At 36.1% G+C, this 23,412-nt stretch overlaps 1 protein-coding gene across 13 annotated transcripts in view; it reads left to right on the top strand.

Annotated features, from left to right (window-relative positions):
* RBMS3 (RNA binding motif single stranded interacting protein 3) overlaps window positions 1-23,412 on the top strand; it is a 712,557-nt gene that overhangs the window by 640,210 nt on the left and 48,935 nt on the right. For 10 of the 13 annotated variants that reach the window (XM_032359702.1, XM_032359695.1, XM_032359728.1 and 7 more), the window contains 2 exons: window positions 6,949-7,059; window positions 14,915-14,962. In XM_032359702.1, coding sequence (XP_032215593.1) covers window positions 6,949-7,059; window positions 14,915-14,962 — 159 coding nt within the window. The remainder of the gene's footprint in view (window positions 1-6,948; window positions 7,060-14,914; window positions 14,963-23,412) is intronic. The other 3 variants (XM_032359720.1, XM_032359734.1, XM_032359740.1) reach the window with 1 other exon arrangement.

Genomic DNA, 23,412 nt, shown 5'->3' with positions numbered 1-23,412 from the left:
TTCCTTTCCTACCCCCTAAACCCCCCATGTTGCCTCTCAACTTCCTCTTTCAGGGAGATCATATGATAATTGTCTTTTTCTGATTGACTTAAGGAAATAGGTTTATATCATGAAAAAAGTCTCAGCATAAAATCTAAAATTTGCTGTTACTTATAGAAAGCAAAGTATGGATAAACATTCTGTCATTTTCTAATTATTATAGTTTTAAAACTTCTCATTTTGTATAAATTGCATTTATTTATAGACACACATACATACCAGGGTTTCTGAACATCAACACTAATGATGTTTTTGTCTGAATAATTCTTTGATGTGGGGAGCTGTCCTGTGTGTTGTAGGAGGTTCTGTAAGGTCAATGACCTCTTTACCCACTAAGTATCAGTAGCACCCCTTCCCCAAGGTGACAGCCAAAACTATCTCTGGACATTGCCAAATGTCCCAGACAATTCAAAGTTGCCCTTGGTTGAGAACCACTGACATATTCCCATATGCAAATACTTTTTATTTTAATAAGTACCATAAATATGCTATGGTGGCATTAGTAAAAACTACTTCAGGTGAATTTCAGATCTCATCTTTAAAGATATGGTGGTCGATGACATTAACACATGCACATATCTGTGAGGCAAAACATGATTTTGAAACTGAGCCACCCCATAATACATTATATGGGGCACCTGGTTGGCTCAGTGGGTTAAAACTTCTGCCTTCGGCTCAGGTCTGGGATCAAGCCCCACATCGGACTCTCTGCTCAGCAGGGATCCTGCTTCCCTCTCTCTGTCTCTCTACTTGCCTGTCTGCCTACTTGTGATTTCTGTCAAATAAATAAATAAAATCTTAAAAAAAAACAACAAAAATGAGCCACCCCACCTGCATCCCAATGTTTATAGCAGCAATGTCCACATTAGCCAAACTATGGAAAGAGCCCAGATGTCCATCAACAGATGAATGGATAAAGAAGATGTGATATATATATATATATATATGAATAGTATGCAGCTACCAAAAAATGAAATATTGCCATTTGCAACGATAGAGATGAAGGTATTATGCTAAGTAAATAAGTCAATCAAAGAAAGACAGTTATCATGTAATTTCACTTATATGTGGATTTTAAGAAACAAAACAGAGGATCATAGGGGAAGGAATTAAAAATAAAACAAATCAGAGAAGGAGACAAACCATAAGAGACTCTTAATCATAGAAAATAAGTTGACAGTTGCTGGAGGGAAGAGAGGTGGGGGGTTGGAATAACTGAGTGATGGACATTAAAGAGGGCATGTGATGTAATGAGCACTGAGTGTTGTATAAGACTGACGAATCACTGAACTCTACCTTTGAAACTAATAATACACTATATGTTAATTAATTGAATTTAAATGTTTTAAAAATATCATTTCCACAAGGGGAAAAAAAATTTTAAAAACACAACTGAGCCACCCCTTGTGAGAACAAGTTTTCTCAGAATCTTCGGATTGCTCCATTTTGACTAGAAATCTCAAGGTAGGTTTCTAAGTACCTTTTGATTTAGAGTTTCGCTCTTTTTTCATTCTTCTAACCAATATTTATGAAGCATGTATTATATGCCTTATACTGTAGAGAGCATGAAGATAGCGATGAACCAGCCGACAGGCTGTAGGCCCTTTAGTATTAACAATCTAAATTTAAAAAATCATAGTAAATGTTAGCCATTTAAAATCTTTTTTAAAATGTTAGCCATTTTTAATTCAACTGAATAATTAATTAGTGGTGCTGATATCTAAAATTAATTCACAAGAACTGTTTTGAGTACTTTCTATATGCAATTCCTATTTATAGAGTTTATAAATGGTATGTCAACATGACCCTTGCCCTCATGGATGGAAAATCTTGAAAGAGAATTATTATGAAAAGGAAGGGATTCAGTGCTAAAATGGGGCCCTGGGGCAGTGGTTTTCTTGCTTAACCATGGTTATTCATCCTCCTTCCCTCCCTCCAATGTTTGTCAGAGGTTATCTGCAAATGCTTTCACAGTTAAGTCTTATCTACCAGCTCTGCCATAGCTTTCTGGGTTTCAAGCATAGTTGTTTCAAAAGCCAGACTGCCTCCTCTAAGTTGGTTGAAAATTTATCAAGACAGTTGAGGATTAATGAGTATATTGAAGGTTGAAGGCCTCTTTAGTTCTCTTTTGTTCAGTCCCCATGGCAGCCTTTCTTAAACCATGCAAAGCAGCTGCCTTCAAAAAAAAAAAAAAAAAAAAAAAAAAGAAAGAAAGAAAGAAAGAAAGAGAAACAACAATAAAAAACATGCCAACATCAACAAATGAAAAAAACTAGACATCTCTACATATACTACAGGAATGTTGCACACTAACATTGCAGGACAATGTGTTTGAGTAGCACTTTTCCCAGTTAAACAAAACATCTTTATGTCATTTCCATTACAAAATCATTTTTGCTATGGGTAAATCATTGACCCTAAGTAGCTTCCTTGTGAGCTCCTATCATTCTCTGCACCCTGCTTGAGATGTGCTAAAAATAGTCTGGTGTACACAACTCAATGAGACATTTATTCTAGAAATATTAAAAACTAACAGAGAAGCAGAAAACATACAGATGAAAATGAAGATAAATGATCTTAAACCGTGTTTTTTGTTTTTTTTTTTTTAAGTCATGTTGAATGATTACTATGAAAAAGTCCTGTAGTTTTGTGTAAGTCACTGCAGGAAAAGAGTATAGTAGGGGCAACAAACATTTTCACCTGAGGTGTCTAGACATGAGAAAAGGAAAAAAGAGAGTGATCTTTCTTTTTTTTTTTTCTTTCACTTACATTATCCAAATAATTTCCTTACCTTTTAGATTCTTATGATTTCAAATTGAAGGCTTACTAAGGTTCCAAATATGAGAGATTCTCAAATATAATAGAGCATAAGCCACACTGGTCAAATGGAAGCATGGCAGGTCATCAGCCTTAGGCCTGAATTATTCAGATAATCACCCCATTTCAGCTGATCAAAAATGCAGGCTTGACCTTTTTGCATTTTTAAACAAGATAAAATATGATTTTTGCTCTAATCATGTTGTATCACCTGGTTTAAAACAAATAATTGAGACACAGTATAAATAAAATAAAACCAAGTGTTTGTATCTAAGACACTGTATCTGTGCCACTGGACTATACAACAGCAGTTTATAGGCAGGAGCACCCCTCTCATACTTCAGAGGACACCAGAATTACCTGCAGAACTTGTGGAAACACAGATTTCAAGACCCAAAGCTCAGGGATGCTAATTCCAGTTCTTGGTCTGTTATTGCTGCTGGTTGGCAGGTGGTACTTAAGGAAACACTGGTCTAGAACACACACACTCACAGGAATATTCATACAGGCAGTTCTTCTCATGGTGGTCCAACTCCTGGCCTTCATACAGGTTTTCAGCCCACGATGCGTGCTCTTAATAGTAGAGAACTTCAACATGTTTTCCCTGAATTTGCCAGTGATCCTGTTGTTGGGAAATTAAAATACTGATAAACTCTCCAAGACTTAAAATTTCTTTAAAATACTGGCAGGAGGTTAACAACACAGATGCTTTTATGGCCTCGGTTCAGATATGTTTACATCAATGATCTTTGGAAACTTTGTCCAAATTACTGTTGAAATTGTTTATTTCAGAACTAGGGCGACCAGATCCACCCCACATCTCTTGAGTGTGAACAGCTTTGTTTTTGCAGAGGCAGTGGCTAAAATAGACCAGACATTCCCATCAGCTGTTTGGTCATTGTGCTTTTCAGTGGGATTATAGCATGTTACAGTATTTTTCTCTGCAGCTTAAACATTGAACAAACCCAGACATCCGGAGATGCTAAAATGAAAAATCTGTTTCCTCTTGCTTTGCCATTTGCCAAGTGAACTCTGTTAGACAGCACATTCTATACATTTGGAGTAAATGAAATTACCCTTAATGTGTTGGCAACATCTGTCACAAAACACTCTTCAATCTATGGCTTAAATGCATTGGATAGGAATGGATGTGACAGTATATTTAATTAGGCACAGTTATGCTTGCGGGGCACTAGTTTTGCCTTAAGAACCAGTTTTTTCTTTTCCTTTTTTGTTCTTTTTTCCTTCTTTTCTCTCTTCCTCTGTGTTTTTCATTTTGTTTTGTTTTTAAATAACGTCCTACACAACACGGAGAAGACTCTGTATGTAATCTTTGATGAGCAAAGTGGCTGACAAACACCAGTCTTTGTTGTCGTTAACCTGCACTTCAAACTCTGTAAGTTGTCCCCCATCAAGTATCATCAAGACGTTGTGCCTCTCTGGGGGGTTCCTTTCTACAACTTCCATTTACTCACTAATTGTACATTTCTTTCATCCCTTGAAACTATTAAGGAGTTTATGTTCTTAATAATTTATGGGAATTCTTTCTTCATTGAACATGAAGAGGCAGAGACAGTGGCTCTGTCCTCCCCCAAGAATTTCCATTTTATTGTTCATTTATTTGCAGTAAGTGGCCTATTGAACAGAAAGGAATATTTCCGTTCATTGTTTTCCACTCTATGCCTACTGCTGCTATTTGCAATTCCAAATTATGACAACCCTCTTCCTACTCTTCCCTTTGATTGTCAGTTTCTGGTTTATCCACAGAAGCAACGCTCCTTCTGTGTCATCTGTAATCAAATGAGTCCCCAAACACTTTCTGAGAAAGGATTCTGTAAAAAGACCAAACAATCCTTCCTAAATTAATTCCAAATGCAGGCATTCAATCCTTCTATTCTTATCATGCATGGATTTTGATTCATCTGTCATATGCTCACATTTCTCATTTGCATATTGCCTTCCAAACAAAGACTAAAGTCTACCTCTTGCACCACTGGAGAATGAGATCACCTCTAGGGCACTAACAAGAAAGGTTTTTCTACCAAACAGAATTTGGTCTTTGTCTCTGATTTATGACGAGCAATCCTTTATGTAGCTAGAGCAGGTTGATTACAATCCGGGGGGTTTCCAGGATTGTGACAGTTTAGGTCTTGGAATCTCTAGGGGCAATATTCTAAGAAGGTAGTCTAAGTTTCAAGCTCAAAACAGTATTGAAGTCTTGCACCTGCTAAAGATTAGAATGTTGCGAAAGTGCAACTTCTTGGTTTAAAAAAAAAAAAAAAGTGCTTCAGGACTTCCATCTTAACTCTGAGGTTTTTCTATAGTTTATCCCTAAGTGCTTTAAGAAGGACCCAGTGTTTTTTAGTGTTCACTGTTGGTATGGCACAACGAACACCGGAAATAAACACAGAAGCTGGGGTTTTTTTGGGGGGAGGGGGTTTGTTTGTTTTTCTTAAGGAAAAAGTTAATGTGGTTTTGTTTAACGGAATTCAGGCAGCCAGAAAAGAAAGTGATGTGTCTCTGAATTATAATTAGTAAAAGCTTATCTTATCATGTCTCTGATTCAAGAAGTCTGCTGATGAATGACAATTCATGGATGCATCAAGAAATTAAAACAACACAAATGAAAATTTATGTATATTTATAAACTACAGATCTTTAAAATAACATATATATATTTCTGATTGAGTCTAGCAAACCGCAAATATCCTTGCAAACAATGTTGGCTCTGAAAATAAAACATTTCCGAATATTTGGCTCAATTTCTGTTCTCCCTCCATATTAATGAGGAGGAGCCCACAAGGAAGGATGAATGAAAGCCTGATCTTTTTTTAACAGATACAGTCAGGAAGTCAGATTTGGATGATACCAGGAGGAATTGATCATCCTGAGCAAAACGTTCTGAGAAACATTTGCTTACGGGTGGTTTGTGTGCTGACATCCTGCCATCTACATAAATCTGTCCTAGTTTTATTTCTTTAAAATGTTCACTTATATGGGAAGAAAAGTCAAACAGTGAAAAAAGTGTTTACAGAAAAAAAATAGCATTCAAATACATCATCATTTTATTACCAGTGGGTATTTAAATGAGTTGTGATATCATGGGCTTCTACGTGTATGGTCATCTTTATAATAAAGCATTGAAATTTCAATAATCTCAAAGATGCTGTCCAACCTTAGCTTTTCAATTAAGAAAAAATTGTTCCATTCTCTCAGCTAGTCAATTAAGGCAGAGTAAGTGGTGGGGGGGGGAAGGAAGCGTTTGCCCTTTGCTTCACTAGCTATGTGAAACTATGTATATGAACAGAAAATTTTTTAAATGTATGTTATTTCTTGCATTCCCAACAGTTATAATAAATCAAAGAGCATATTCTAGAAGTAGGCTTTTCTTAACATCCGATGAAAAACTTGACTTTTTTTTGGTAATATTTTAGCAGTGTTACATTTAACCAACGTTTAACAGAGTTCAGTATTCTATCTTTTTCAAAAGCACAAATAGGAAGAAAGTAGGTCAAAAGATTAGGAGGAAAAAACATGGAAAATACAAAGTCTGATTTTTATATCATTTGTACTAGATTTTAATCTGTCCTTCAAAAGATCCAGTCGAGAAACTCATCTGGACCAGCATTGTTACTCTGGTGGTAGATTGTATTGAGATAATCAATAATTACCCATATAAATCATGGATAAAAGCATAAGCCAAAAAAGTCTTAATCAATATTGAGAAAAACTAGATAATTTCCAAAGTGTTAGTGTTTTTCAGTTAGCGAAGTTTATATTTAGAACAATGAAAGAGGATTTGTATGATATCTTGGAACACATTCTATATTGAATATTGGCATTATAAATGATAAGCATTTTAGACAAATCATAGATAAATCACATCAAAGGAAAAGGAAGTTATCAGTGCTATCTATTTAGATAACAACAAAATGGCATGGGTGGATGTAAAAAATCATACATGGTTGAACTTATCCTTTTCATTAAAAAGTAAACACATTTGACGTTAAGGTAGTTGACTGTGTTTATTGTTTTTAAAAGTTTCCTCCCTTGTGGAACCTGTTTTCAGATGGACATTGTGTGTGCTTGTAGGGTGCTGTGATTACGCCGACAATGGACCATCCTATGTCAATGCAGCCAGCAAACATGATGGGCCCCCTGACGCAACAGATGAATCATCTTTCATTGGGCACAACAGGAACGGTGAGTTGAAGAATTGGTTTTGCTTTGTTTTCTTGGACTTCTTCGATAAGATGCAATGCAGCTTTTACTGGTATTATTAGCAAAACTGGCCCTGTGCTGTTGACTGAAACAAGTTTCCAGGTTCCGGTGTGCCTCGTGCATACACATTCAGTATTGGGGCACATTTACTCCCATTGACCAGATTGAAGTTTCCACTGTGTTGCATTTAAATTTGAGTCACTTCTTGTTCAAAGGACACAGTACACTGGGTATAATACCCATTTATGGAAAGGTCTTTATGCACACACTTGCAAATCTAGAACTTGTAACGTAATACATCTGAGCCTGGTTTTCTTTTCCCACATGCTTATGTACTCTACCTAATATATCATTCCTGGGTCATTCATAAGTCAGGGGCCAACCTTGACTATGACTAATACATAGAGCTTGTTATTTACTTTCAATGTTTAAATCAATAAAAAGTAATTGAGAACCTGACATAATCCAGTTCTTTTCAACTTTGTTTTGAATAGGTAGACAGGTAATGTTGAAAAAAAGAAAAGGAATCTAGTGTACTTGATGTTTTTTGATAGGTTGGGATATTTTTGTTGAGCCATTATTTTCTTTAGGGGGAAAAAAGTACATAAAAATGTTTATTACAGCATTGATTTATATCAACCATTTGGCATCATTAACACAGTTTTGTTTTATTTTTAAAAAATCTATTCAAAGACAATTCCCCAAATGGTTAAGAGGCAAATGTCTAATACAACCTGGAATACTACAATTTTGTTCATTATCAGTATAGATCAAACATCAGAATCAAAGTCAATCTTTCATATGACACTATGGTAGCAGGTTTTCCTCTTTACAAATATTAGTGCAGATGATTTTGTCATTTTTAAAGATGTAGTCATTTTTTAAAAATCATTTTTCTGAGTGAGACAGCTTAATTATGGAAAGAGCACTGGACTAGGAGTTGGGAGTACTAAACTCAAATCTTGGTTAAGCACTGTTCTTTCACTCTGTCTTTGGGAAAATAATCTCTTCCAGTCTGTTCCCCTCTCTGTCTGGTTGAGTAGTGAGCAGTGATGCTATATGGGGGCTCTTTCACTATCCACCTCTATGACATAAGCCTGTATGTCTCATAGTTGCCACTTCTGTGATTCTTCACAGGTACTCTGACATTGTCTCTAAATATCTATGTACACTGAGGACACTAGCTTTATATCAGAAATTTTACCTTAATGCAATGGCTTGCTTGCCACATAAATGTAACAACTCATGGGCTTTTTGGAGTATAAGAAGTTTCTGACATGTCCACTGAAGCCAGAAAAGTCTGCCCTAAATAGGAAGAAAATCCATATGCCTGATGGAAAGAGTCCCATTGTTTCAATAAAGAGATTTTCAATAAAGAGTACTTACCTGAGACCTCAGTCGCTGAACTTATAAAAAGCAGTTGATGATAGCTTACCTGTCTGAAAGCAGGGGCTAGATCCAATAATTTTTTAGGTCTCTGACCTAGACTTTCAAGTCATGTCTAAGACTATATTTAACTCTACACTGTGGTACAGTTAATTTTCATCAGGGAAATAGTTTTAGGAATGTGTATGGAAAGGTGGCTTTATATATGCACCTGCAGATCTAGATCTAGTAACATAATACACCTGAGCCTGATTTTCTTTTCCCAGATGCTTATCCATTTCAGCTAATATGTCATTCCCAGGTCATTCACAAGTCAGGGGCCAACCTTGACGACAACTAATAAACCCTGGAAATATATCACCAAATTTGGGCTATATTTACTCATATCACAAACACAGCCATGTAATTTACATAAACATTTAGTCACTTCACTCATTTACTAACAAAGCAAGTCCCAAGTTCATTGGGAGAAACTGAAGTTTCTCGTGTCTACGCTGTTGATTTCCCTTCATATCAGCCTTTATCTCCTTAAAAGATGATAAATTCTGAACAAGTGAAGTAATTCAATCTTACTGTGTTGAACGGCAATCTAGAATCCAAGAAGAGGATGACTTATAATACAAACGTCTGAAAATCTAGAAAGTCTAGAAAGAAACACTTTCTAAATCCTACTTAGTTGAATCAAAAACAAAACCAGCTGACTTGCTGAAATTCAGATTTGCCAACTAGAAAAAAATACAAGAGCTAAGTTAATTAAGAATATGACTGAATCCTTTAGAGAATTGAAAAATAAGCTAAAATATATAGAACAGTTTCAGAATTACAATAGAGGCTGATTCAGTAACATATATTATGATTAGTATTTGAGCATTTCAACAAGAATGCATTTATATGAGATCATAACTTTTCGCCCAGCTAATAATAGTCAAATTACTCAAAAATGATATATAATCCTTCCCTTTCTTAGAGCGTTTTAAGCCGGTGGCTCATTTTTAACACCAAATTTCTTCTAATTTTTTTTTCATTCTTTTCCTGCTTCACATTTATACTGAATAATGCTTAGGCACATCATAAGCTTTGTGTAAATTGATGGTTTACCAAGGGTTAAAATTCCATAAGTTTCTGGAAAGCCAGAGAGAGAAAAACTATTACTTTGTTGATGTTTAGTGGTGTCCAGAATATGGCTATACTTTTTTCTCAAACTGTCACTCTTACACTTTGATATGCCATCAGAGATTCCTTTTATCTGAATTTTTGATTGGCGTGTGTAGTGGCTGTTATGCAATTGAAATGGATTCTTTTAATCAAATTTCTCCGCCTTACTGCATCTTTTCCATTGCTTTATCTATTGCTGGGAATAGGTGGCTTGGTATCATGGAAAGAACAGTGGGCATTAGAATTAAACCTGAGTTCAAAGCCAGGTTCTGCCCCTAACTAGCTATGGTGTGTTAGGTTACTTAACTCTCTGAATTTTTATTTCCTCTTTTACCAAGGAGGAAAATAATATGTACATCCCAGTGGTGGTGTGTTAAATGGAATGATATACGTAACATACCTAAAACCATGTGTGACACCCGCTAGATGCTTATCAAATGAGCCGCCTTTATCTCTCTACCTCAAGTGGCTTCATAATGTGGCCATTATGTTCATTAATGTGGCCATTCAGTCCAGGTCACCAGAAGGAATATAGAACATTATCAAGGTCATAGTACAAGTCTAGGCCCATTCTGTCTCATTTGGCATAAATTATTTTTCTCAAGTTTCTACTTCCTTAGCTTCTTTTTCAGGATTGTAAACCCAAAAGTCCAGAGAAGCCAGCTAAGTCACATTAATGAATAAAGCCGATGGAGATCAAACAAGACAGCCTGGAAACATGTCAAATTTGGTCTAGATTTATCATATCACAAACATAGTCATGTAATATAAGTACACATGATATTGGAGATTATATCTTAAATGAGAGATATTTTCATGCAATAATAGTAACAGCTCTGTCTGAGTGTTGGATGAATCAATCATAGGGAGAAGGGGTACCTTGGCAGCCTTGTCTAAGGAAGGCAGCCCCGGCTCAACTCCAGAAAGCTATTGCTATATGGTCATACTGACTCAAGGTGGCCTCACCTTCCCATTTTTTTAAGACAAGCTAAATATTTGCACTTTAACAGGCAATCTCCCTGCATTTGAATATCAGTCCCAGTTTGTCCTAAGTGCTCTCAGTTTGTGACTCCTGCCCAAGGTTTTCCTGGTTCTCCTCTGATGTCTCTGGCCATTGCTTCTTCTTTGCTTCTATAGGCTGCTAAGCCAGGGTTTCATTTTTAACTTCTCATTCATACATGATTTCCTTAAGCAACCTCATCCACTTTCACGGTTTTGAACTTTGCCTTCTATGCTGAAGACCCCTAAAACTGAGTCCTCAATGCTAACCTCATCTTAGACTTTTTAAAAATCACTTAACCAACAACTTGCAAAATAACTCCATTTAAATCTTCCAACATCTCAAAGTCAGTACAACACAAACTAACCTCATGAGTTTCCCCAATTTCCTTTCCACTGACCCTCTTCCTCTTCTGTGTTTCTGCTCCTTAATTCTTCTCCAACTAATCCCATGACCATTTGCCCAGGCAGTCCAATGCTACACTTAGGACTCAATCTCGACTCTTTGCTTTTCCCTCACCACCAGATGCAACTATTCAAGATCCACCAGTTCTGTCCATAGACGTTTGTCAACTACATCCCTTTCTCCACATTTCTAGAGTCTCTACCCTGGGCCTCATTTGATTAATTGTAATAGTCTCCTAACTGCCCTTAGCTTGCTCCAATCCATTTTCTACCATGTTGCCACGGCCAGTCAATCTAAAATTATCTGACCATGTGTCTTTCTTACCTGTAACTACTCAGAGGCTTTCAGATGTCTGAGCTCACAGAAACTCTGCAAGACAAGGTGTGAGCAGTGACAACTCTAGATTAACACGGGAACCTCAATGCCAGAAACAGGTCCCAAAGGCAGGGCAGAGAGAGATCCAGTGAATAATCCAAAGTAGGCAGGGATCAGGGTTGATATGGGTTGGAGCCAGATTAGAATTTTCCATTTCTAGAAAGGGGAACTTAGGCCACAGGTCATGTCCCACTTTTCTTTCTGAGATCCCTGGGATCAAGAAGTATATTAAGCCAAAGCCTCTTTTTTTATTGTCATAAAATTAGATATATTTGAGCCCCTATAATTCCAAATTTTGAAATGGGTACCATGTAGTTTGACTAACCTTTGTCTACTATTTGCAAACTCAAATGTTTATTGTTGAATTCCTTGCCCATTTTTAAGTTGGGCAGAATCTGCAGGCCTTAGGAGAAATGAATTGTATGCAAGCAGTATAACTTTTATCCCAGGACTCTGCTGACCTTGAAGAATTTTCTAACTTTACTGCTTTTATTTATTTATTTTTTTGCCATAGGATTCCCTCTATAGAACCAAAGCACCATTATCCATAATTTCTTATCACTCCATTGTAAGCTTTAGCAGAAACCACTGGGGATTTTACTGAGTTATGAGAACCTCCAAACTGCATGACAATCTTGTTTGACAAGTTTCTTATCTCCTTTTCATTTGTTCAGTTGGTGGTCACCAGTGGCTTACAATGTCACCAGAATGTGTTCAAAGAAATAAAAAGTTTTTGTTCTGCACGTTCCTTATCTGCAGTTCTGTTTGTGCTCTCGAATCCACTGGTGATTTGTGACATCACTGGAGTCCCATGGTGTAACCATAGCCACGCACAAAGATAATCTTCTAATTGTAATCCATTTGTTCACCATGGTTCTCTACATTTTTCAGTCATGCCATTCCATTTTTAATGCTATAAAATTCTGACACTATCAGGTGAAAATCCTGAACTATTCGTTTTGCCTGGAGATTTTCTTTCCTCAAGTATTAGCTATGAATATGAGTATTAAGATTGACAGTGATAAAAGAAAAAAGCAACATAAGATGTTAAGTGGACTCAGGATTAGGAACTAGTATTACAAATTCATAATTGGTAATGAGTATACTTTCAGGAAAATGTATCAATTAATTAAAACTAGTCAAGTACAAGAAATAAAATATAGATAAAGGGAAATAGTTCTAAAAATGTATTTAGTCTTAGGGTAAGATAATGAACTTTGATGGTAGTCTTATAAACAATAAGTAGGCATTAAGTGAGATCCTAGTATTAGGAAAGTTTATCTGCAAATATCAAGCTTTTGCTGCTTAAGAAATGGATTCTGAGTTGAAATATGTTACAACAGAGTACAAAAGCCCCAATAGATAAAATACCAAAGCACATGAATGGATAGGTAATAAAGGAGGAGCAGGATGCCAAAACACATATTTAAAAAAGTAATTAAGGAAACAGTAATTTAATCAACTACTTACATGGACATATACACATAACCCATCAAATGAAGTTATCAAAAGAAAACACATCACTGATGAAGGTGTGAAGAAATAAACATTCTCAATCACTGACAGTGGGATGATAGAAATCTAAATTTGTAAAAATGTCAGTTGAATAGCAAGTCAAGACTCTTCAAAACAGCTCTTCCAATTCACCACGCAGTTAGAGTTTTGAGAAGCTATTTTATAGAGATATTCTAAATAACAGAAAAGCCTTTAGACCTCAGAAATATCCAGCCCTATGTTCTTTATAATGGCTAATAAAGAAGAATGATTAATTAAATTATAATCCATTCATAAACCAGAATGTGAGGCAGCATGAAGTTATAAGTTTAAAATAGGAAAAAAGATTATTATATTAAATCAAAAGAGCAGGATATAAATTTGCACATGTGGAAATATAGTATCAACTATGAAAAAAATTATGCAATAAGGCTGTAAGAAATTCAAAATAAGTGTGGTTATTTCCAGATGATGAGATGGGAGATAATTTTTATTTTAATCATTATCCTTTTCTACACTGTCCAAGTATTCAACAATGAGCATGATTTATTTTTGTGATTTATTTTTAAATGTTATAAATATATTCTTGGGAAATGACTAGTGACAGGGTCATAAAATCAACTTTTTTTTGATTTATAGCAATAATATGTGATTGAAGTTTTCGGTTGTTATTTTTTTTAAGGTACTAGGAAATACTATCACTATTAATAAAATGTTTGAAGCTCCTTTAAAAATGATTCTACTTATTCTCAATTTGGGATTACAATGAACTCACATTCACATACCTGTTTTGAGACACCAAATAACTCATGTCCAAGGTTTATTTGCATTTGAATCTTTGATGCATGTTGGGTTTTGCTGGCCAAAGTGCCTTGCAATGTCCAAGTCTTAATCTATCTTCTCACATGCCATTTGCTCATGAGAGAGGGATTAACATCAATCATTTTAGGGCTAGGAGATTAAATGGAGACATTTGTGATAGTCCAAATTCAGTTATCAAGGAGGTGGGAAAATGAAGTTTGAGGTTTTTGTTTTTAAAATGGAATGAATGATGGACATGTGTCTAGAATAAGGGTCACAGAAAATCATCTATTTAATCATGTTTTGGCAGTTTATTTGAACGTGAGTACTATCTGGTCCCTTTTACACAGTTTGCCCCTCTAAGGGAAGTTAGGGCTAGATGAGAACTTTCCGTTTTTAGAAGGGGGGCCTTGGGCCATAGGCCATGTCCCACTTTCCTTTTTAAGATCCTTGACTAAAGGAATTAGATTAAGCCGAAGTTTCATCTTTTAAAAAATCAGATATATTTGGTTTCACATAACCTGAAATTTGGAAACGGGTGTCACGTAGTTTAAATTAACTTTTATCTACTATTTGCCCCTTCCAAGGCTATGACACTTTGGAAAAAGACAGCAGTCATCTGTTGAATAGATTGTGCTCTGTTTATCTCTGCTCTCACCATTTGAGCCCACAAAGCTTCTTGGCCTTGCCCAACAGTCACTGGGATCAGAGCCAGGGCTGAGTGATTACTAATGAAATTCCGATTTCAGAAATGTATCAATCTTCATAGAGTGTGGGAATATGCACATTTTTTATTTATCTCTAAAAATTTTAGTTCTTTCTTTTGTTCTCCAGAATTTCATTTCACACTGTGTTTTGGGCCCTTTCCAGATGGGCTGCCTTTTAGAACATGTGCATCAACCAGAGAGGGTAAAAATTTCACAGCAATTCTCCCAGGAGGGGCCAAAATGATGACAGAGTGAGGAAGATGATGGAATCCTAGGATAGAATGTACTGCCCTAGCAGGTCACACGGGGGCCTCACAACATATACCCTGTGGCAATTCTGGGGACCATTGTATCAACTGTCAACTAGGGGTCATAGTGCCTTGAGCATTTGAAGGCAGGGGGTTTAGGCAACCATATGACATACAGTGGGCACTTCCACATTTTAGAGCTAAGATTCTATTTTATTTTCTTTTGTACTTCATTGCATTCTTTCTCATGCTCTTTTCATTCAAAGATTCAGTCCCAAGACAGGATTATGATACTCCACCAGCTGTTGTGTCAGGTAGGAAAATTCTAATTCCTTTAAGATTTGATTGGAGGGGAGAGATGGAGGTTGCCTGGTTTTCTCCAAAACTCTTTAAAGCAGTGATTCTCAATAGGGCTGGGTACAGGAATTTGAATTTCAGTTCTGGGACTGACAGCGGGATAGCATATGTGGTTCAAAAAAGTTTATCTTTAATATTCCAATCCAGTTTTGCATATGGAACATGAGTATGTTGCTCTTGAAATAAAAAATGAAAGCTAAAAGATATTTGGTTTGTGAAGAATACACAGAAAATAGAGTCTATGTTCTGTGTATCAGTGAATCTCAGTGTGAGAAGGATTCATCAGAATTTCTGGGAAGTGGGAGAAGGATATTTATGTTTATCAAAAGAGGGCACAGATTAATAAAAACTAGTTTGAGAAGCACTGCTTTAGAGACCAGAATTCTTCTGAAATCAGAAAGTCATTCCATTTTGCTTGCGCAACACCCAGCGTAGTATCTGACACATAGTAGGTTCTTGATATAATTGTTTGTTGAATGAATTGAAAGTTCAAATTTGTTCTATAAATGGTATTTTGGATATTGGAAGAGAAGCTGCCAGTGTTCCATTTGTACAACAAAGTGGCAGAGATTGATTTGAGAATGCATTAGCATCTTGAGGATTTTAATTAGCAACATTTAAATTGTTTTGTAAAATTCAGTGGTACACTTTATAAGGGATATATGTATATGAAGAGGTTGGTTTTTATTTGGAATGGCACAGATCCTCTGTGCTTTCACCTTAATTTCAAATTTTGATTTCTTGCAAAGAGGAAAATGGGCACGATTTTTCATTCTTGTTGACTTTTTTAACTAAATAAAATACTGGCAGCCTGAGGAGCTTTGAACTCTCTGATCCTTTGATGTGTTAGATGATGAGGACATAAAATCTAAGAAGGGCATTGGTGTGACAGAGCAAGAGACAAAGGCCAGAAATAGAATGAAAGAGCCCAAGGGGCAGTAAAGTCTGGCAAGTGAACGGTGGTTTTCAAGCAGAGAACACTGTGTTCTTGACCACCTGGTTTGCCTGACCCAGCATCTGAAGAGTAATCTGTTTCTCATGTCTTGTGGACTTTTTTAATTATGCTCATGGCTGAATACGCATCTTAAAAGTTCAGTTGAGAAACAATCAGTTAGCTTTCAGCTGTCACTTTGGTCCTCTTGAAAACTCTATAAATTGTCATTAATTAAAATATCACTGATCTTTCCCAAAGTGTATTACTGGTCATAGCTTAACATGCCTATTTCATTTAGGATATGTGATGCTTGGGAAGGGAAGATACTTCATTCAATGCATACAGCCTTGACTTTTTTAAATATGTGGCTTCCACTCTTGATAATTCACCAATATTAGTCATAGTGGAAGACAAAAACTGGAACTTGCCTTCAACTAAGTTGTACGATTTCACTTTCAAGAACGAAATTAACAAAAACAACAGCAAGGAAACATCAAAAGCATTTGCTAGATAACAGTCATAGGTAGGGCTCTTACACAAATCAATTGAGGCAAGACATCTGGCTGCTTGGAGCTCTCACCTAGTTCCATAGACAGACAGATACCACTAAAAGTTCTTCAGCAGAGAAATTACTTAGTCAAAGTAGTGCTTGGAGAAACTTAACCCAGCAATTTTGTGTGTGCTTAAGGAATAAAAGCAATAATCACATAGAATAGTTCGAAAAGCCAAGTATGATATCACTAGAATAAAAAAAAAAAGTGTTACTATCCCAGCTGTAGAGTACAAAAGAAGAGACTAATACGGAAGTAACAGAAAAAATAAGATGGGGGCAGGATGGGAGTGTCACAGTCCCTTCCCCCATACAAGTTTGGATTGGTGGTTTGACATATTACGAATTTGCATAGACGTCTTTGGCATGTTTGATCTATAGCTAAATGAAAATAGACTACTTACCTTCCAGAAGTGTGTTAATTGTCCTGGTGGGCACAACTTGAATGACTTCTGAAAAATAGTGTATCCTTTGCCCAACCCTTGACCAAATCAGGAGAGCAAAATGGGCAAAGGTGTTATAACAGTTTCTTCTCATATCTCCAAATAGGCCCACACTGGACAACTCAAATAATAATAAATTCTTTGCCAGTGTTGGAGCAGACAAAACTGCCATAATGCACCTGAGTTCAAGATGTCTGGTTGGTAATCTACAGAGACATAACCCAACCTAATTATCATTCGATCAACCCATCAAACATTTATTGAACACCTTCTGAGTGCTAGGCACTACACGCAAGTACTTGGAATACAAAGAGGAATAGATAATAGACCAATGTTAAAAAATACCATGGTCTAATTTAATGTTGTTCTTCTTCTTGTTGTTGTCATTGTTTGTGATGTTTAAATGTACAATGTATGAAGGAACTAAAATCTAGAATCTAATAAGATCAGGAATAAAGTAAATTCGGAGCTGGATTTGGAAGGATAATAAGATGTTAGTAGTTGGGCAAGAATGGGTAAGGTACATGATGGGAATGAGACAGGATATGTAAACTCTTAGAAATAAAGGTATATGAGGTGATTAGATGATAGCAAGTACTTGGCATTCTTGGGATGAAATGTCACAATACAGGCACCAAGGCTAGGTCAGGGTAAGTCTGATTTTAGGCAAAGGCTCATCTTTGAGTCACAAGTCACTTTGTTCTTTTATTTACTCAAATAGTATTTATTGGAAACATACCATATAGCCATCATTGTGTTGGGTGCTAGATATACAACTTCCTTCTAAAAACCTAAGGTTGAAGTAGGAAATGAGAAACAAACAGGTGATTATGACACAGGATCAAAGTGTTTCTATGTAGACAAATATATGATGTTTAAGTTTATAAAGTTTTCAATAAGGTGCCTCAATTCAGAATCTACTTATGTCACAAGTTCTAGAAACTTGGGAATTTGCTTATATTAGTTACCTGAGAAAATAATAAAAATTATCTCATAAAGTTGTTGTGAGTATTAGAGGTATGAAGATATATTAGCCCATGGGGCACCTGGGTGATTCAGCTGGTTAAATACCTGACTCTTGATATCAGCTCAGGTGAAAATTCTGAGGGTTGTGAGATCAAGCCCAGAGTTCGACTCCACACTGGGTGTGGAATCTGCTTAATACTCTCTCACCCTCACCCTCTGCCCCTCCCCCAATGCACCCACACTCTCTCTTTCTAAAATAAAATAAATAAATAATATCTTTTTAAAAAATATATAGCCCACTTAGAACAGAACCTGGCATAAAATAAGTGTTCAAGTGTTATTAGCAATAGCTATTCTAGTCATTCTTGTTACAAGGTGCTATGATGGCAAAAAGAAAAAAAATCAACATATAATAGAGAAGTCAGAAAAAGGGGAAGAAACCTCTAAATGGAGACATAAGGAGATTTAGGGATTAGTCAAGTAAAAAATAAGTTGGAGAAGGAAAATTTCAGACCAAGATTGCAGCATATATAAAGGCTCATGGGTAGCAGGACATAGAAAATTCAGGGAAGTATAAATGGTCCAATGGCATAGAAACACATATAGAGAGATTGAGAGTGGAGAAAACAGGCCTGGAGAAATAAGCTGGAGCAAAATAAACAGATATGATTACTTGAAGTCTATCTTGATGGCAGTAAATGCTAAATGGTTTTAAGTTGGAGACTGACATGACCCTGGATACAGTTTAGTGAATACATTGAGACATAAAGAGACATAAAATTAGAAAAGGAGACCAGAACTCAAGAACATGAGCCCAAAATGAAGTTGGCATTTGTTCAAGATGTGGAAATGAGAATGCAATGCAAACCTAGGATATATTAACTGACTGAGTGTCAGAACAGAAAGATAGAGAAGATTTAAAGGTAGTTCCTTAAGTTGCTGGCAACTCAGTGGCCTGAGGTGTCATTTGCTGTGATGTGAACCAGAGGACAGAGGATCAAGTTTGGCAGGAAAGAGACCAAGTTCAGGACTGTATGTGTTGAGCTTCGGATGTCTGTGAGGCATCCAAATCGAAATAATCAATAAATATTTGGATGTGTGTGTCTGGAACATAGAATTCTGACAGCTGCCAGCTAGAGATGAATTTTAGAGATATCAACATGGAATTAAGTCATGTTACCCAGAGAATGTTCTTAGAATGAAGAGAAGTAGGCAGAACCTTAAACATATAAAATGGTCAGAAAACATATAAAATGGGCAACTGTATGGGAAAGGTAGTGAATGTCCTGTATGGAAGTAGATGCAGCAAGTGCCAGAAACTTAGCACATTTGACTTTGAAGAAGAGTAGACAAGATAAAACTAAAAACGAATGGAGAATGGAATTGACTGATGTTCTGATTTTTTTTAGATGTTTTTAGATGGGAAGTATTTGGTTATGACATAAAGGAGCCAGGAAAGTATTCTAAAGTTTGAAAATGTCACTTATAAAGGGCATGAGTGAAAGAACTAGGTCACTGAAGAAGGCAGACATCTCTTGTGGGAATGTGGGAAGATAGGAGGAAGGCTTGATATATGTACTTATAAGTCTGTCAATGTAGGAATAGGATATTAAAGGATTATTATGAGATAAATACTATTTGTTTTTATGTGAAGTATTAAGTGGCATCTTCTGAGAACAAGTAGGAAATGGTAAGAGAAGGGATTTAAAGAGATTTGGAGAACTGTGAAGTAAGAAAGCAAACCACCAATATATACAAAGTTTGAGGGGCAGTACTGGAGATCCATTAGAAGCTAAAGATTATGGATTTTTGTGTTGCCAATATGTGAGGATGTTTGATTTTCTGCTGTAGTGATCAGTAGCCAAGAAGGCAGACAGGTAGATTAATCCAGGGCTAAGGTTTTACTGACTGGAGTGAGAAAAAGGCCAATATGTACTGCCAGTATTGGCAAGAGAGTGATTAAGTGACAAACCATAGTTTCCAGATCAATAGAAAGAGAAAAGTGGGCCATAGGGATGGGAGAGAGGGAGAAACAGGGAATATAGAGAACAGAGGTCTCCAGGATATATATGAAGTGGTCAGAAAAGACTTGAATTTAAGATTATGAATAATGAACTGTTTCTTGGCAAAGTCAAGGTCATGAAGAAGGTGGCCAAAGGTGAACTTGAGGTGAAGGTGCCAAAGGTTAAAGAAATCAAGCAATATGAACATAAGAGACCACTGTTTAAGTGGGTATTTTTGTAAGTCTGGATTTGTTTGTTTGTTTATTTGTTTTTTGACATTAATAAGGTGTCAGTCAATCACTGATAGGACATATTTCTGGAACATGTTATAAAGATACTAAAGACTTTTCCTCTTAGAATTTTTAAGAATGAAGTTCTTTCCAGAACACTTGGAACATAGATCTAATTAAAGGCAGAAACATGTATCAGGTCAGTGTTTTTGAGGGCCTGATTTGTGTATTGTCATGTTACTGCCAATGATTTTAGGAGTATAGGGACTCAAACTTGTACTTTTTACTCTAGCAGCTATATAGGCACTTCAGTGTGAATTTGAATGTCGAGCTAAATGTCATCAAACACTCAGCTTTAGCTTAAGAGATAATTTGCTTGGGAAAAGTTTTAGGTAAATAGTAAAAATGTGAATTCTTTTTTTTTTTTAATAATTCTGGAAGAATATGAGAGAATCAAGAGAGGCGATGTCCAAAAAAACTGTCTACAGTTTGGAAATGGAGTCCTAGATTTATTTCACAGGACTCAACTTTCCTTGTCAAAGTCTCTGCTACACCTCATCCACGTTATTTCAAGGACAGAAGACAGAAGGCTGGAACTACCATGTATATTTTCATTCAAAATCACAGGAAACTATTATCTTTTTAGTGTTTCTTTGCCCTACCAATTATAATTTTTTAAAAGGTGCTCCCATTTAGGCAAATTACAATGAAAAAAATGGCAAGTAAAACATCATTTTTTTTCTATTCACAGTTGGATTTTATGAGGAACAAAGAAAAACTACTGATAATTTTTGTCAGATTTTTATCTTGGTTGCTCTGAGCTGAATTTCCATGAAGGGCATCATCAAGAAATCAAGCAAGACTACTATGGACAGGAAACCAAAGTAGAACCAAAAGTCATTCTTCTTTTCTAAAAACCTTAGAGTTCAGAATTTGAACCTGTGTTTGGGAAAAAATGGAAAAAAAAAAAAAAAAAAGGAGCCCAAAACTGCATTTACAGGAATCCATAGAACTTCTGGGGCATATATGCATTTTTTGTTTTATCTTTTCTACATACCAGCTAAAACAGGTTGAGAATAGTCAACGTTATCAGAGTAACTTCACAATGAGGCTTCACAGGAAAGGCATAGGTAAATCACCATACAGCTACACTCAGTGTGGTCAAATATGAACTTGAGTGTCAGATTCCTAGCCAGGGAGTCATGCTGTAAGAATGAAGTCCTTCACAGGGGTACTTGCCTGGATTTAGACCAAATTCATTGTGAAAATTGTATGCTGGTTTTGCTGCACATTGTCTGTGCTAATCAGTAACATCAGTTTGCATTAGAAAGTAATGCATTGCATTAATTTGGAATTGGTGATAGTCTACCAAGGATTTGGTTGAAGCCTGCCTCTTCTGGTATGGGAATCACTTTATAAAACTAGCCCCTAATTGGGGACAGGGGTGTATTTGAGCTATTTGAAAGAACAAAACCATTTTTCAAGCTCTAAATAAAATTTGTTTTCATGGATACCATGAGCTAATTATAAATGATTTCCATCCCTTAATTAAAAATTAGGTCCATTAGTACCTCCAATTAGCAACAATTAGCCATTAAATTGTATTTACTGTAAAAGACCTGACACAGAGTTATGTGTTCCTACAAGCCATGCATGAAAATTGGTTTCATTTCTTTGCTCAAATATTGTGCATCTATTTTAATTACAAAATTGCATTTGTTTAAATGTACTAATTGATTGTTTCTTTTCAATAAATTTTAATAAGGGAGACTTTGTTCTACTTATTATTCACTCATTCAACTAATATTTATGAGCTCCCAGAGTACGACAAAGAACCAAGACTGGATGATATAAAATAGAGATGTACCCATTTCCTTCAAGGAACATAGAATCTGACAAGAGAACACTGGGCTGTAATGACTTGTCATGTAACACAGCATGCGACAGGTATCATAAAAGCAGTTTGCAGAACACACTTTGTATGAGTATTTGACAAATCGGCATGAGCATGTTGTTATTGTGTTCCTGCTAGTGCATTTATACTGTTCACTACATTACAAAAATAAAGCCTTAAAGACTTCCTGTGGGGCGATAGTGGTTTATTGCTTTATTCAAGTAACTGATAACTAAAGGGAGCTTAAGTCAGTCAATGGTTCTGATAAATAAACATCACTAAGGTAGCCCAGTTTTGAGGGGATAGGTATGGAAGGAGTTGGAAGACAAGGATGCGAAATTTTTGTCTTATCTTCTAATCCAGCAAGTTTTTCTGTAAAAGTCCATACTATAAATATTTTAGGCTTTGACGGCCATACAGTGTATCATAATGACTCAACTCTGCCTTAGGGGTAAAAACAGCCACAGACTGTATAAATGGATGATAGTGGCTATATACCAATAAAGCTTTATTTATAAAAATGTCAACATGCTGAATTTGGTCTATGGGTTATATAGTTTGCCCACCTCTGCTCTTATCAATTCATTTCACAAGTATTCCAAGTTAAATACTGTACTGACATTATAAATAAGCATGAAGTACATTTCATTTTAAAGTTGGCATTTTTGTGTTTTTTTTATTTCATTGAAGACATATGGAATATCAGAAAGGCAGACATGGGAGAGGTTTAGATAAAGACAGAGAGAGAAACTTCTTAATACTTTAGTGTATACAGCATAATTATTTGTGGAACTGAAGTATTAAAACTCTGAGTACATTTTTTTAAAAAAAAATTTCACATACTCATCATCTCTGGACTTCCTGGGCCTTATTTGTATGTACCAGAAATGGGGAATTATCAACCAGGAAAATTAAATATATATCCTGCTTAATATCCTTTTGACAGCTTTTAGAATTCTGTGCTTTTAGAGGTTTATAGAAAAGAAAAGAGCTATGTCATCCAAACAGATTTGTAGTAAAAAATACATTTTACATCTCTGTCACACCACCTAGGCTGGTATTCTCATGGCCACTGTGGTTGACTGGAGTCCACTGAAGTCATTCTTGATTTGTCAGTACTAGCTAGCTATTCTGTTTTCCCCTGGGTAACCACATGTCTGAGTACTATATTGTGCCTTGCACTCAAAGTGAAGGGAAGCTTTCCTGGTTTCTTCTAAAAACTTAACACTGCAGGGGCACCTCGGTGGCTCAGTGGGTTAAAGCTTCTGCCTTCGGCTCAGGTCATGATCCCAGGGTCCTGGGATCCAGCCCCGCATCGGGCTCTCTGCTCAACAGGGAGCCTGCTTCCTCCTCTCTCTCTGCCTGCCTCTCTGCCTACTTGTGATCT

This window comes from Mustela erminea, chromosome 1, assembly GCF_009829155.1.
Source record: "Mustela erminea isolate mMusErm1 chromosome 1, mMusErm1.Pri, whole genome shotgun sequence".
Classification (NCBI taxonomy): domain Eukaryota; kingdom Metazoa; phylum Chordata; class Mammalia; order Carnivora; family Mustelidae; genus Mustela; species Mustela erminea.
This window is presented reverse-complemented; position numbering and strand designations above follow the sequence as displayed.